This window comes from Lates calcarifer, linkage group LG5 (genome assembly GCF_001640805.2).
Source record: "Lates calcarifer isolate ASB-BC8 linkage group LG5, TLL_Latcal_v3, whole genome shotgun sequence".
In the NCBI taxonomy this organism is placed as follows: domain Eukaryota; kingdom Metazoa; phylum Chordata; class Actinopteri; family Centropomidae; genus Lates; species Lates calcarifer.
Window position 1 is genome coordinate 27,155,625 of NC_066837.1, and position 13,742 is coordinate 27,169,366.

The following is a 13,742-nucleotide window of genomic DNA, read 5'->3' on the forward strand; positions in this document are numbered from 1 at the left end:
AGTACCGATGCAGTGCGCATGCTCAGACTTGCTCCTGTGCGTCGGAATAAAAGTCACAGCAAAGGTAGCAAGTTATTGTTATTTTTAACCTGAATCGCGTTTTCACCGCAAGTTTACAGACTCATCACATTAATTTTCAAATTCGTTTAATCGTGAGAAAATTATAGCCGCACATCCTCAGTCCTGTTAAGAATTTTATAAATTAGATTAGTAAAACATGTGGATCAATCAGTCAAAACCGCTGGCTGCACTCTGTTTCTCTATCAATTTTGTCTCAACAGCCCCATCTTCAGGATTTCGAAGTGAATAACAAGGCAACAATTACAAGCTATTTCACCATCCAGTGTCCTGACCTCACGTGGAAAAAACAACAATCCACAGAGCGGAAGATACACCTGTGTGTAGTGCGTTATCATCCGCTTAATTTTGATTTTATACATTTTGGTATAAGCTTTAAATTATCCATAAGAAGTTGTCTACATTTGTAGGTTATTCTTTCTCTATTTGTAAACTAAACTACTTCTAGTTGCAGCCAAAATAATAAAAAGCAAAATAGATAGTAGTTTAAATTCCAGTTTGTCCGACTGACCTGTGCTGAGGTTCCATGATTCAAACTTTATTTCATCCCTTGACTCTGCATAGCGCCTGTATACAATGTGTTATTGTTCCTGTTAAAATACCTTGGCATGGATTTCATTTTGATTTTTGGCTGTCAAGTTGACCCCTATAATTCAGTCAGCAGATGTCACCAGAAGCCTTTCATTTTGACTGGACTTGCGTCATTGTTGCTGTATGACTCCTGTCTCAACTGGCTGAGTAAACTCTGTCTGGCAGGCCAGTTTTATGGTGGAAATGGGACTTCAGATACACACACACTCACAGTCTGGGGAGAAGCAGGGCTTTTTAGATGCAAGTCCTATTCCTGTTTCCCTACATGCTTCTTTTATGTTCAGAGATGATGTGTCAGAAAATGTCCTCTATGTGTCCTTAAGCAGGTTGTATGTGTACTTCAGTTTTAAACTGAGCTACAAACGCACATTACTCAACAAAATACTTAGAAAAATAGCATGAAGTTAACCTCTTATAACTGGAAAAAGAGAAGCAGCGTGGTTGTACTTTTGAAATGGATGACTGGGCTTTTTAATCTGACATATGGACATGAAGCTGTGATGACAGTTTGTCTCACAAGTGTCACTTCTCTTCAAACCCAAAGAGAGAAAAGGGAACTGGCACTGATGGAGAAGACAGATAGCGTGGCGGCAGCTGGATGAAGCTAACACCCTGTTCTGGTCTGAAGGCAGCAAAGCATAACCAAGTCCCTGTGCTGACATGTGGGTGAAGTGCATCCACACTGACATGCACACACACAGCCAGATGTACTAACATAGTAACTTAGTGGCTAGTCAGAACCCATGTGTTCATCAAAATTTCCCCAATACTTCCTAAAGTTTGTCATTTCAAAAATTCCCACAGGCCCTCACTTTTTACCTATATTTGCCTTCACACAGATAAATTCCCATATGTGGAGTCTTACTGGCAGACATAGTGTATCACTATTCACTCTGTGGGTGAGGTGAGAGCTAAGTGGGAAGAGTGAAACTACTGATTAAAATCAATTTGCAAATTATCTCATTGAGCACTCATTTACTTAAAGAAATAATAACGATGTTAAGCTGTTCTTTTTTTTGCTTGAAACTCCTTGCAGATTGTAGAAACCACTTTGGGCACAGTGCACAAGGAAAACACATCAAGATTAATTCACTGTCACGCAACGCAGTACCACTCTTTCCCCAGCAGATGGATGCTGGTGTGAAGACACTTCTGATCCACTGGCATGTATTTCCTCAGCATGTGGGGGAAGAAACAGTGAGATCTAAATCCTAAATTAGAAGACAATCATGTAACAGCTTTAACTTGCTGTCACGTTGATCTTTAGATGATCAACAGCACCTTATATTTCATTTTGACCTACTCTGACTTTTATTTAAATCCTCTTTACATCTGTCATTACTACATGTTCTGTAGTTTTGAGCTTTCTAGGTCCCACAAATACCTCCACTATATCTATGTAGTGTGACAAAAATGTCTCTGCACAACTGTGAGCCATTTCTAACAAGTGGGAGCACTATATGAGTATAATATTCAGGAGTGAGAAACCAGCACATGGTGCAGAGCGAAGTGATGTCTTTTGAAGCCGTGAAGTGCAGTAAACCACAGCCTAAAAGGAGACATGTGACCTTGTAGATAATAGGATTTTTTTTCTGCAGTCTTGAATTGGTAAGTGTTTTTCAGAGATACATGCAGGTCTATGTGTGATGAAGGAAAAAAAAAAGTCTCTTTTATTTTTACAAATTTAGACAGATAACAGGAAAACCAACAGCAGATACACGATAAATGCATTCATTTATGCTACTTTGTAGAACATTTAAATGTATATATGGCATACTCCTATATATTATAAACAGCGGCTTCAGCAGGGATCATTAAGTACAAATGTATGTATGAAAAGGAAGTAGAATTACTCCCGCATAAACACTTTACAGGCCATCTTTTCAGATGAGTACAGTATGACTAAGAACACTCCAACACCCGTCACACTCCTATAACGTCTCTCTCAAGCTCTCTCTCTTGCACACACACACACACACACTCAAAGACACACACAAAAGACACAGAGAGAGATAGCTGCTACTTCATGCTTTCATTTCTGATACTACCAGCTACTTATATGAGTAAATCTGTGTATGTGCTCATACAGTGTTATCTGTCTGAGCATATGTGTGTGTGTATGTAAGCATGAACAACAGCATGAATGAAAGCTACTTCAATTCTAGGCGGTGCTCGCCTCGGGCTATGTGGGAAGAGAACTCGTAACGGTCCCGGCTGCGGTGGCCACACACGTTGCACTCGAGCGGGTCGCGGAAGCCATGGCACCCCATGTGAATGGTGAACATGACATAGTCCAGGAAAATCACCCTGCAGTGGCTGCAGGGGTACACAGCCCCAGGCAGGGTCCCTCCCTCCCCGTCAGCCCGCACCACTCGCAAAGCCTCCAACGGCGACAAGGGGATGGGCTGGGCGTGTGGGTGAGGGACGCCGTTCTGGTGGTTCAGCCCCCCCAGCAGGTGCCCTAAGCTGTACATGATGGGCTGGGACATCTGGGAGCTGTCAGTGTGGAATGAGTCCATGCCAAGGGGTGGCTGAGCAGCATGAGGGAGACCCAGCAGCGACATGCCCATCTTATGGCCGTTGGTGAGGCCCATAGGGTTGATGTCATTGCGACTTAACGGGATGGGGTAGGGTCTGTGGGAGGGAGCTGGGTCACCCTCTGGGCCTGCGAGGATTTGTTGTTGCTGATGGTGGCCCTCTGGCCCTGGGGATCCTGGAGGAGGGTCCTTGACATCAGATCGGTGGACCAGCTCCCTGTTAAAGCTCAGGTCCAGGCAGACACCGTTGTCGCCTACACCAGTAACACAAGGACAAAGTGCACTCAAGACTCAACAGGGGGAGGTTTTACATACTTCATCCACAGCATGGCCAAAGAAACAGCACAGGCAGCAAAGCAGCAGTTAAGGCAATTATTGCTTACAGATGGAGAAAAATCTAATAGAGACCTTTAAAGGACTCTAAGGGGTCAGTGAGAAAGAATTGCACCCCCAAGGCAACAGAGGGGAAAATCTATGCCATGAACTGGAACACACCAGGTTCACAGGACAAAAGCCATTATAAGGCATCAGAGCATCCTGAGCCAGCAGCTGAACTTGGGAGGAGGACAGAGGGTTGAGAGGAAGCAGACAACGCAGACGAAGGCCTGTAGTGCAGCTGCACCACAGTATAGACATAGAGGCACCTGCTCACGTTTCTCGCCTCCCGCCTGTTCTCTCTCTGCGGTTGCAGACATTACTTCTCTTTTTCCCCCTGTGGTTGTCATATTGAAAGATCTCACTTCATTTGTCGACCTGATAGGAGAGACGTAGGAGGGTTTTTGCCCATACAGCCTCGTTTTGCGAGCAGCTTGAGGCTTTATTGCGAAACTACAACCCAATGTTAGTTGGGCTTAACCAGAAAGGTGAGAGCCAACTATTGAAAATTGTTGTGTTGAGTGTGAACGCCCATAAAGTTTGGGAAATCACTATGCCAAATCAGCCATTTACTGAAAATGTTTTGATCATTCATCACTCAGGCAAATTATCTGCGTTTGAATCAAAACATACAAAGTGAGTAATTAAACTGAGAAGTTTCAAGTGTTGTTCAATGTGTTTCTCTTTTTCACTCTCATTTATTTAACCATGCATGTTTACCAATACCCACCTATGACACAATTCTGGCAGAGAATTTAGGGCAGTAGAGGGCACTCTGTGGTATGTGCAGGTATGAGGCAGGTGTTCTGCCCTCAATTCCTGTTTGACAAGAGATGGAAGCCAGCAAAGACAGAAGGACAAACAAGTAGCTCAGACAGACAACTTGAAATAATCTACAAATCATGAATTCTGTATTGTAAAGCATAAATGCCAGCAAAAAGCACAAATGTTATACACATTTCAAAAAGACAGCAGCATGTTATAGCTGTAGAAGCTCTTTAATTAGAAAATACAGATATCAGTAAATAGGTAGGCTATTAACATAAAAATAGCAAGTTGTATTTATGTAGAACTATTAATCAAAAATGCAGGCATTCATAATTTTTTTGATTAAATCTAAAGTACTGCTGTAAGCTGCTTTAAAGTTCCCACACAAGTCTCTTTGATCTACTGGAGGTCAGAGCCTCTGCTCAGCCCCTGTGTGTCTTTGTTGTGAGTTTAGCTGCTCTTACCAGTGAACTTCTGTGGCATTGAACTCTTCCGTTTGGCTACGTTGCTAGCGAGCCTGTCAAGCAGCAGAGCACGTTCAGTACCCATCTGAGTCCTGGATGTGTGGCTGTCCTCTGGTTGACAGCAAGACAGTGAGAGAATAAGTGCAAAAAGGAAATGAAGACCTCTTCTTGATCAAGCAGTATCATGAGTGAAGTATCAGTGAGCAGCAGCTGCCCACCTGTCAAAGCCTTTGAGGTTGTAATGTGAAGTAAAAAAAACCCCAGCTGTTTGAAGCAGAGACACACTGGGAGGAACAAGATATTAATTTGAGATCAGAAGCTCCTTTGACCTCACTTCCTGGTGCTTTTTTACTTCACCAGTGCAGGAGTGGAGACCACAGGATGAGGATGTACTTCCTCACCACCACGGCACTATCAGGCATAAACTTACGACATTTGGTGACCACAGAAACAGAGCATTGTCTGTGTCATGCAACCGTGCAACTGTCCTGCCAATATGTAAAGGCACTTTTGGGGGGTGGTTAGACATAGAGGGTGTAATTCTGTGTGTGGCTGGGCTGAACCATTTGCCCTACATATCTGGCTTCCCCTTTGCTGCTACAGACATGAGAAGCGGTCTTCATAGTGCTGTGACTCCACACCACAGCAGCCATAACCTATTTAAGCTGTAATGATGGGGTAAGAGCCATAAGCTCATTAATTTAATGAGGCTATAAAAACAGGATCTGTTAGCAATAACAGCTTTAACTGTGTGCCTGCTGTGTATGCACAAATGTGTTTATGTAGACTGTGTGGTGGTCTGATTAACAACTATACGTGCATGTGTGAACTGTGTCTTTGTGCGTCCTGTGAAGATGGTGGTGTTTTGAAGATGTTTTTGTGTTTCATGTGAACAAGTGTCAGAAAGTGGCGGTGAGAGGAGATTGAGTGTGTGATGGCTGCTCACCTCTCTCAGTGGGACCTTTGCTCTGAATGTACACATGGCACCTCTCTCTGTGTTCTTCTAAAGAGCTACGCTGCTTGTAGCTGCGACTGCAGTGGTTGCACTTGAAGGGCTTCTCTACTGTGAGCAGGAGTTTCAGTTAATCACTAAGACATGAAACATCAACAACATCTATATGGTACAGCGAGTCTTATTTCCTTAAGTACGTGGTTTTTATACAAAACTGATGATGTGCACATTGGAGTGGCGTGCCTGCAGGTAAAACATGTGAACTGAAAGTGAGTGAGTAAGTCCAGAGGTGAATGAGTAAGATGTCATATGTAATGTGTGTAACCGTATGAGAGTGCATGGCAGGGTGTTACTGGAAAAGCCATGTCAGCTCAGCAGACCTCATGTATTCAGATTCACAGGGAGTGAGAAACCGACTTGGAGGAGTGAGAAACCAACTAACAACGATACTGTACACAGGTGCATACAGTATCAGTGCTCATCAGCTACACATGTGAGTGAATGAGCGTGTATGTGGCTGACTGGTACCAGAATGGGTGCGCAGGTGCCCGCTCAGAGCGTCACGTCGGCGGCAGGCGTAGCTGCACATGGGGCATTTGAAAGGCTTCTCCCCGGAGTGCAGTTTGATGTGGCGAAGCAGGTTTCCCTTCTGGGTGAAGGAGGCCCCACACTGAGTGCAGTGGAATGGCCTCTCGCCTGAGTGTGAAAAAAACAAAAACAAAAAAAGCAAACACACCATGATAACAATTCTGCACATTTCACATTATAATATGACATTCACTTTGTAACTCAATGATCACACAACATAGTTTGATTTCACATGACAGTTTGACCATTGTAAATTATCTTGTGTTGCAGATTTACTGTGATAATTAGTTCAGCTGTAGATTACTGATGAACAACACATTGGTGTGGTGTTCACAGCTTCATGAGTGTACATTTTATGATTAGCTCTGATATTGATATTTTTTAAAAAATAACAGGTTTTTTATGATTTACTTTAGCCATCAACCCTTGTTTTGTTCCTAGTAGAATGAATTTGCAAAAAACATAGAATCATTCACCATCTTTGAAAAGGGAACAACGCAACATCCACTTTGATTGTCAGAAACCTAGAAACAATGTTCTCATGACTCAAACCACACAAATACCAAGCATATTGTGCAGTTGACTTCCCATGTTGAAAACACAGCCTAATGAGTTTCATATTCAACAATTCAATGCTTCTCATCAGTTCAAAAAAAAAGTATGAAACAAAAATGTGTTTTAACACTAAAACCAATAATCACAGCTTGTCATGTTGAATTCAACAGGACCGGCCAGATGACAGTGATGCATTCCCACTGCTGGGTAAATGATCATGGTTATTACAGGGAGTAATCTAACCTCGATATAATACAATATAATATCTTCATTTCTTAAAGTCTGCTTTGTTAGATAGTCACACTGTAGCTTGATGGAAGGAATGAGAGAGACAGAGAGAATCATCATGTGTCAAATGTTCCTCACTTTAAATGCAGAACTCATTACCTTAATTCTTTGACAGCTTTTGTACTGTAACGTTTGTAATTCCGTTTTCTTCAAATACATGATGTGTGCATGTGTGGTTCACAACTCTATATTTCTTCATAGAGAAGTCAAGTTGTACTTCATGTTAGACAACATGCTGACCACAACAGAAATTAGGTTCTTCATGTGCATGGGACGAACATACATACTGTTAATCTGCTCTAAGCAGGTAGAAAGAGTAATTTCAAGAATTGCACAATTCAGGTCAATATAATGACTATGGAAGCCCTATGATGTGTTGGCCTATCTGTTACTGTGATTAAATCACAAAGTTACTGCATGTGCTTTATATTTAGATGACAATAAAGGGTATTTCACAACCTCTTAATGTCACTATAGCACCGGTTAGGATATGTGCGTCATATATGATGCAGACTCGCGTGTTGTTAATCATAGTTACTCAATCAAACATCTTGACCTTGTCAATACAAGGCACTATCTCCCAATGCTATCAACAGTGTGATCATTGCACAACTGTTGTATTTGTGGTCAGGTGTTTTGGCTGTGTTCCTGTGCTTACCCGTGTGGCTGCGTTTGTGAACCAGCAGTACGTTGATGCTGACGCAGGACAGGCCACAGATGTCACAGTTGAGCTTGCCTGTTGCCTGGATGCGGGGCGTAACGGCTCCAGACACACAAGTCCCTTCTGCGGCCGCTGCTGCGTGGGTGTCTGGCAGGGCAGCGCTTTCGTAACGCGAGTAGTCCGCCAGCGACAGGTCCTGTGGCTCGTTCAGGGCATCTCCCTCTTCATCCGCCTCCCCGTCCCTCTCCTCATCATCGTCCTCCTCTGTCCTTTCCTCGTCAAATCCTTCCTCCATCCCGTCCTCACTGGCCCCCTCTGCTTCCTCTTTTGGCACAATATCTCTTTCTTTTTCAGCCTTGAGATACTGCTCATTATCTTCCATTTCTTCTGCCTCAGTCTTTATCACACCTAAGCAGGAAGGAAGGAAAGGAGAAGCAGAGAATATATTTGGAGAAACATTTGATCTATATACAGTAAAATGATGGAAACATGTTATTAAAAAACACATATGGAGGAATACATCTGAACAGTTTTTCCCACTTAAAAGGTTTATTCAGGGAGTGTGTCCAATTTGAGGGTCAAAGGACAGAGGAAGTCGTAATGCTGTACAGGTTGTTGAGCCCCTTGAAACAAATCTTTCACTACCAAATAAGGGGCCAAATAAGTTTGATGAGACTCCATTCCAACCAGAATGTGAAGGCTGTCATATTTTCACTTCTACATTTGTATTTATAGTTGATAGTTTGATATTAGCACTAGCGCATCTCCAAAGTGTGGGTAGCTTAATTTGGGCCAGTGCATAGTGTCACAAAGAGATTCAGAAGATGTGTGCTTGAGATAAGGGGAAGGCATTTCCTCTGAATACACAGAAACCAGAACCAGGGCAGGGGAGAGACGCAGCAGGCGCCTCAGACAGACAACACCAATTCCTCGTCTGCTTTTAAAAAGAGATTTCAGATTGATTCTTTATCTGTCCTGTCATGAAAAACATCATAAATAAAATGTTCATCTGCAGCAGCTAGCACAGTGCAAATTCTTCTTCATTTCTACAGCATGCAAATTTATCCAGTTGTTTTCTCTCGACCTTTTTCCTGGCTACAAGTCTGCACCTGCTGTAGGTCAAACTTCCACATCATCCAGGATCTGCCCAGCTTTATGTATACTTCTCAACACCACATCTGTTGACATGCAGAGTCCCTAGGTCTGGTTTGCAGGACCTCTCACCTAGCCTTTTGCTAAGTGTCAACCAACCCCCAGTGTATTCAGTTCCATCCAGAAACCACATGTGGTCTTGGCGGTGACTGGTGATGAGCTGAAGAGCAGCGCCTTGTATTGTGGAAAGCGCTCTGAGGTGCTATGGAAACTTTGCACACACAGAGCTCCGAGAGGCCCGATATAGAGTCCAGGGTCTCAGAGCAGTGAACCGCAGGCTGTGCATCAGATGCAGAGCAGGGCTTTAGGAAGTGCACCCAGCGGGGCAGATGGGTGGCAGTCAGAAATAGGAGAGCTGTCTGTAACACCATGTTTTTTTACGTGACAAAAACTGCAGGGCTGAGTAAAATAATTTCCACTCTCAAGGTAGCCACAGTTGTGCAAACCCTCCATGCTTGATGTTAGCTCACACAGCAGAGTTTCTATGATGAAATGACCATTATTACTTAAGGTATCACATTATATAATCAAGATATAAGTTTTATCATACAGTGCATGACACTGCAGTGAGGGGTCAAACCAGAACTCGCCAAACCCGGCACTCAAGTTATACCCGAGCAGTGATGAAAGCCGATTATATCGAATTAAGAATCACTTTGCACATAACACAATGACCACCAGCGCAGGAGACACAGAAAAGACACCTTTAACCATACCTTGGCACAACTCAGAACAGACTCAGGACAACTAGAGCACCCAAGATCCAATGACCTTTTTCTGTCTAATCCGTTGGTTGATATTAAAATGGCTCTTACTACACACTCCTGTCCATTATATGTTTGCCCTCTCTAGTGGATCATATTTAATCACTGCTGAAGAAAACCCTCCTCCTCTTCCTCCCTGTAGGTTGAGAAAATTCTACCACACTCCGATATATGAAAATCCTTCAGATATAAAAACAGAAATACACTGTAGCCACATTAAAAATTAGAACTTTATCTTAGTTCCTTTACTATACAACAGTAAAGTATTTTTCCTCAGGGTCTGTATTGGCATCCTTCCCACTCTTTCCTTACGTCTGTGGACAAGAAAGTGTCTGTGCCATGCTAACTGGTTTGACCACAATGGCTAAAATGCAAAGTGTAATGGAAAGATAGTGCATGTGTATGTTGGTGTTGGTACACTTACGTGAATCCGTCACACCTTCAGCACACTGGGTTCCATTCTCACTGAATGAGCTATCCTCCTTCTCTTCTTCCTCCTCCTGTGACTTCACATCAGCAACATCACTGCAAACATCTGAAAAAGTGACACATTGTGCATGTGTAAATAATTTGCATTATTTAATGAAACAATTCAGAGAACTTCAAACTAGTACACTTCTCTGTTACGATAATGGAATATAAATATCATTTTTATGATCAAGTAATGTGCAGGGACACTTCTTTATCTTGCTGTAATTAAGACGCTGACAACTGCAACCTGCACAAATTGCTCCATATATACGCCTTCAGCTTTCAATACTCTACAGTCATGTGCACTCAGGCGAGGTGGTGGCAGCTGTGGAGAAATGTGTGCAGCCTGATCACGTACACTTTCGCACTGAAGACAAGGAATCAGATACTCACCCATCCTGTCTCCCTCTGAGGAGGTAAATTCAGGATGTTCGTCTGTGTTCATCATGAAAAAAAGATTCTGTGGAGAGGAATCACAATATTTGATAAATGAGAGATAGTTTGGAGCAGAAATAAGTTTAACCAGGTCAAGCCAGATTCCTTCTTATGGCGCTTTTTCAAAACCAGGTCTGTCACGATGTGTTTACAGAGCGGCACAGAGAACACTGAGTATTTTAACATGACAAAAAAGGCGGGTTTCTTGTATACATTCATGATGTGACTTTTTGTTTGACACACTGAGACGAATATAACTTTTCTACTGATCTTCTCACTATTAAAAGCCCCCCTTACTATTTCTACAAAGCATGTGAAGAAATAGAACCAACACTTGCATCTCACTGTTCCTGTTGGTTGGACAGCATTAAAAAAAAGTTGCACAAAAAAAGTGGGTAAAAGCCCACGGTTGATTGCTCGACCCTGTCACTACATTTAGCCTTATGAGAAAGAGATGATGTTCACTGCACATGTATTTCCTGCCAGGTCTGTACATAGGAGCAATGTAGAAGAGCTTTCCACGCCAACTGCCACTGAGACTCCGGTAGTTGAAGCCACAGTTTGAAAATGAATTTGGAAATAAAATAAAGCTGTGCACTTTTTAAAGGGTGGTTTAGAGGACCTCTATCAGTTTTTATTAATCTGATAAAACTTTACCAAAGCATGTACACTTTTAAAATTTATATTGCAAGTGTAACAACAAAAGTATAAATTCTAAAGTTATTTAGAAAAGTTTACATCATTTAGAGAGATGTAACTACTCTTACATTACATTCAGTGATGACCCCCCAAAAAAAAAAAAAAAGCAATAACAAACTTTACGGTTAAAATGAAATTGAGAAGCGAATGTCTACACATTAGTTAGTTCCAAGGTACTTTTTAGATTTTACTTTTTGTTGGAAGTTAACACTAAGTTTGAGAAATGATAAAGTGATCTTACCTGCGTTTTGCTCAGCACCCAGAGGAGAACCGCTCTCGCAGTAGGAGATTCCACACTCCGCCACTGGACTTTCTCTGAATATGGAATATACGCAACGTCACTACGGTAAATTCTGGAGATCCCTTAAAGGAACAGGAACTCATTTTGAAGGTGGAGCAACAAAGACCCAAAGCGTGTTCATACAGCAGAGTAGCAACACCGGTAATTTGGATCAGTCCTTACCATTTTGATGATTACAGAATAACCATGCCTTGACAAAACCTAAACGTGTAGGATCTACAACACTGTACATTTCTAAGTGAAACAAAGAACTGACTATGGTTGCGATGGTTCGATATCAGTTCAGACGGTTCACATGGTTCCTGACTTTCCATTTAAGAAGCTATTACTCCATCTTGTGGCCAAACTATACAACCTTTCATTCCAAATTTACTCTTCTCAATCAATAAAATAACTGCACACATTTTAAAGGCCCACAGTTGTTCTGCAGCACTTTTTACTACACTCACATTTTAAACTTAAGGGATTTGTTTTAAAGGGCATATCAAAAAATCAACTCAGGAGCTTACTACAAAAAACTGTCAAGCTGCTGAGTACTGGATGATGGAACATCCTGGTGGATTTGGGGTTAAAAGTTCAGTTTTTCAAGAATGCCTTGAAAGTTAGGTAACCACATGAGCACAGAAACAGGTTTTGCTGGCTGTAATCATTCCTCCTGTTCAAACTGGCTGTGAAGAGATTCCATCCTAACAGGCTTCCATGTATGTGACGGGTAACAAAGATTGCAGTCCTCGCTCCCGGTCTAGAATTCAGCCAAAGGTAAAATGAGCCCACTTCCACTGGAAGCATGTAGGAGGGATCATTTAATGTCCAATATGAGCAGGAGGAATGATTACAGAAAAAAAAGTTTTAATGTTGCTGCGGTGCACCTGATTACGACAGTGTTTCTTCAATGCACCAGCCATGAACCATTTTCCCTTGTATGCCTCTGTCCAGAGAGTTGCTTCATCACATTACCCATCTGTCAATCCCCTCATTTCTTGTCATTTCTCTACTTTGACTATCAAATACAAGCATAACTGAAAAAGGATGAAACGTATATACTAATCCCTTATAGTTCTGTCTCTCTCAAAGATTCACAAGTTACAACGACTGTTGAAGAAATTTGAAACAACAGACACACACTCACATATAACTCATTAGTACTCCCAACATCTACAAAACAGCATTACCAATCACTGTTGCCAATCTCTGAGTACCCCTCTCCCCCTCCCCCCCAAGCCCTCACTCCCAAAACACACGCACAAACAGTCGAACACCTCATTAAATGACACATAATGAAACAGTTTTTGTGGCCATCATTCATGTTACTGACTTGAAACTGACCAGATATAGTAGAATAAATAAATCTAAGTTTAGCATTGCTGGTGGACTGCTGGTGGACTTGAGTAGTTGTCTATATAAGCTTTGTAAACAGATTCCCAATCACAGACATTTAACTCTACACATTTCTGATCATCTACTGCACAGGGACTGGGTGAGGAGTAACTGGGTGCCGTGTAACTAACAACACTCTCTGTAGCACCCACCTGAGTGGTGCACAGCCTTGTAAGGCTTGGCTGCTGCCCACGGCCCGCCTATGGCAACCAGCCACCAGCCTGAAGAAAAAAGACAAAAGAAAGCACACTCACAAAGGCATTACAATACATGCTGGGTTTCCATGGCAAAATAGAGGCAAAGGAACACAGAAAAAAAAACAGAGATGTCGACTAATAAAAGCCATGAATCAAAACCTTAAAGGCTGAGTGGAGGACATATCTGCACACACAGCAAGCAAGAACGAAGCAGCACACTGATTACAGACTCTTTCATGATCAGAAACACACACATTTAATAAAGTGTCTTGGCTTGCAGCGCTGTTAAAACTTATCCTGCGATTCCACTAGTGGGAAGCTTTTTTAGGACCACTGGGGGCAGGGCGGCAGTGAGGAGGGTGGGTTGGACTGTCCATTTGCCTTTTATAGCTGCCCACTCCAGTTAGTAGGAAGAGAGAGAAAAAGAGAAAGAGAGATCTGGGGGTCGACATAATGGGGGGTGGTTGTGGGGTGGGGGTGGGGGGGGGG

At 42.4% G+C, this 13,742-nt stretch overlaps 1 protein-coding gene across 4 annotated transcripts; it reads right to left on the reverse strand.

The window, feature by feature from the left end:
* Positions 1–2,316: 2,316 nt before the first annotated feature.
* LOC108884524 (zinc finger protein Aiolos) lies at positions 2,317–13,261 on the reverse strand. Of its 4 annotated transcripts, none has more exons than XM_051070878.1 (9): positions 13,209–13,261; positions 11,620–11,693; positions 10,638–10,704; positions 10,198–10,308; positions 7,855–8,265; positions 6,294–6,461; positions 5,760–5,876; positions 4,814–4,924; positions 2,317–3,460 (listed from the first exon to the last, which is right to left on the reverse strand). In XM_051070878.1, the coding sequence occupies exons 3-9, from the start codon at positions 10,690–10,692 to the stop codon at positions 2,820–2,822; spliced, it is 1,614 nt and encodes a 537-aa protein (XP_050926835.1). In that variant the 5' UTR covers positions 10,693–10,704; positions 11,620–11,693; positions 13,209–13,261; the 3' UTR covers positions 2,317–2,819. The 4 variants fall into 4 exon arrangements, with proteins under 4 accessions (XP_050926835.1, XP_050926833.1, XP_018533971.1 ...); XM_051070876.1 differs by lacking the exon at positions 13,209–13,261 and adding an exon at positions 11,842–11,955 and having other exon boundaries at positions 5,760–5,873; XM_018678455.2 differs by lacking the exon at positions 13,209–13,261 and adding an exon at positions 11,842–11,954.
* Between the last annotated feature and the right edge of the window lie 481 nt (positions 13,262–13,742).

What these genes read in the sequence shown, in the direction of transcription:
- LOC108884524 (XM_018678455.2), bottom strand. Translation starts at nt 11,911, where the DNA reads ATGTACAGTGTTGTAGATCCTACACGTTTAGGTTTTGTCAAGGCATGG. An exon ending in CTCAGAGGGAGACAGGATGG is followed by an intron (nt 10,309 to 10,637) that starts GTGAGTATCTGA and finishes TCACTTTTTCAG; the next exon opens with ATGTTTGCAGTGATGTTGCT. An exon ending in GCACCTGCGCACCCATTCTG is followed by an intron (nt 5,877 to 6,293) that starts GTACCAGTCAGC and finishes TCCTGCTCACAG; the next exon opens with TAGAGAAGCCCTTCAAGTGC.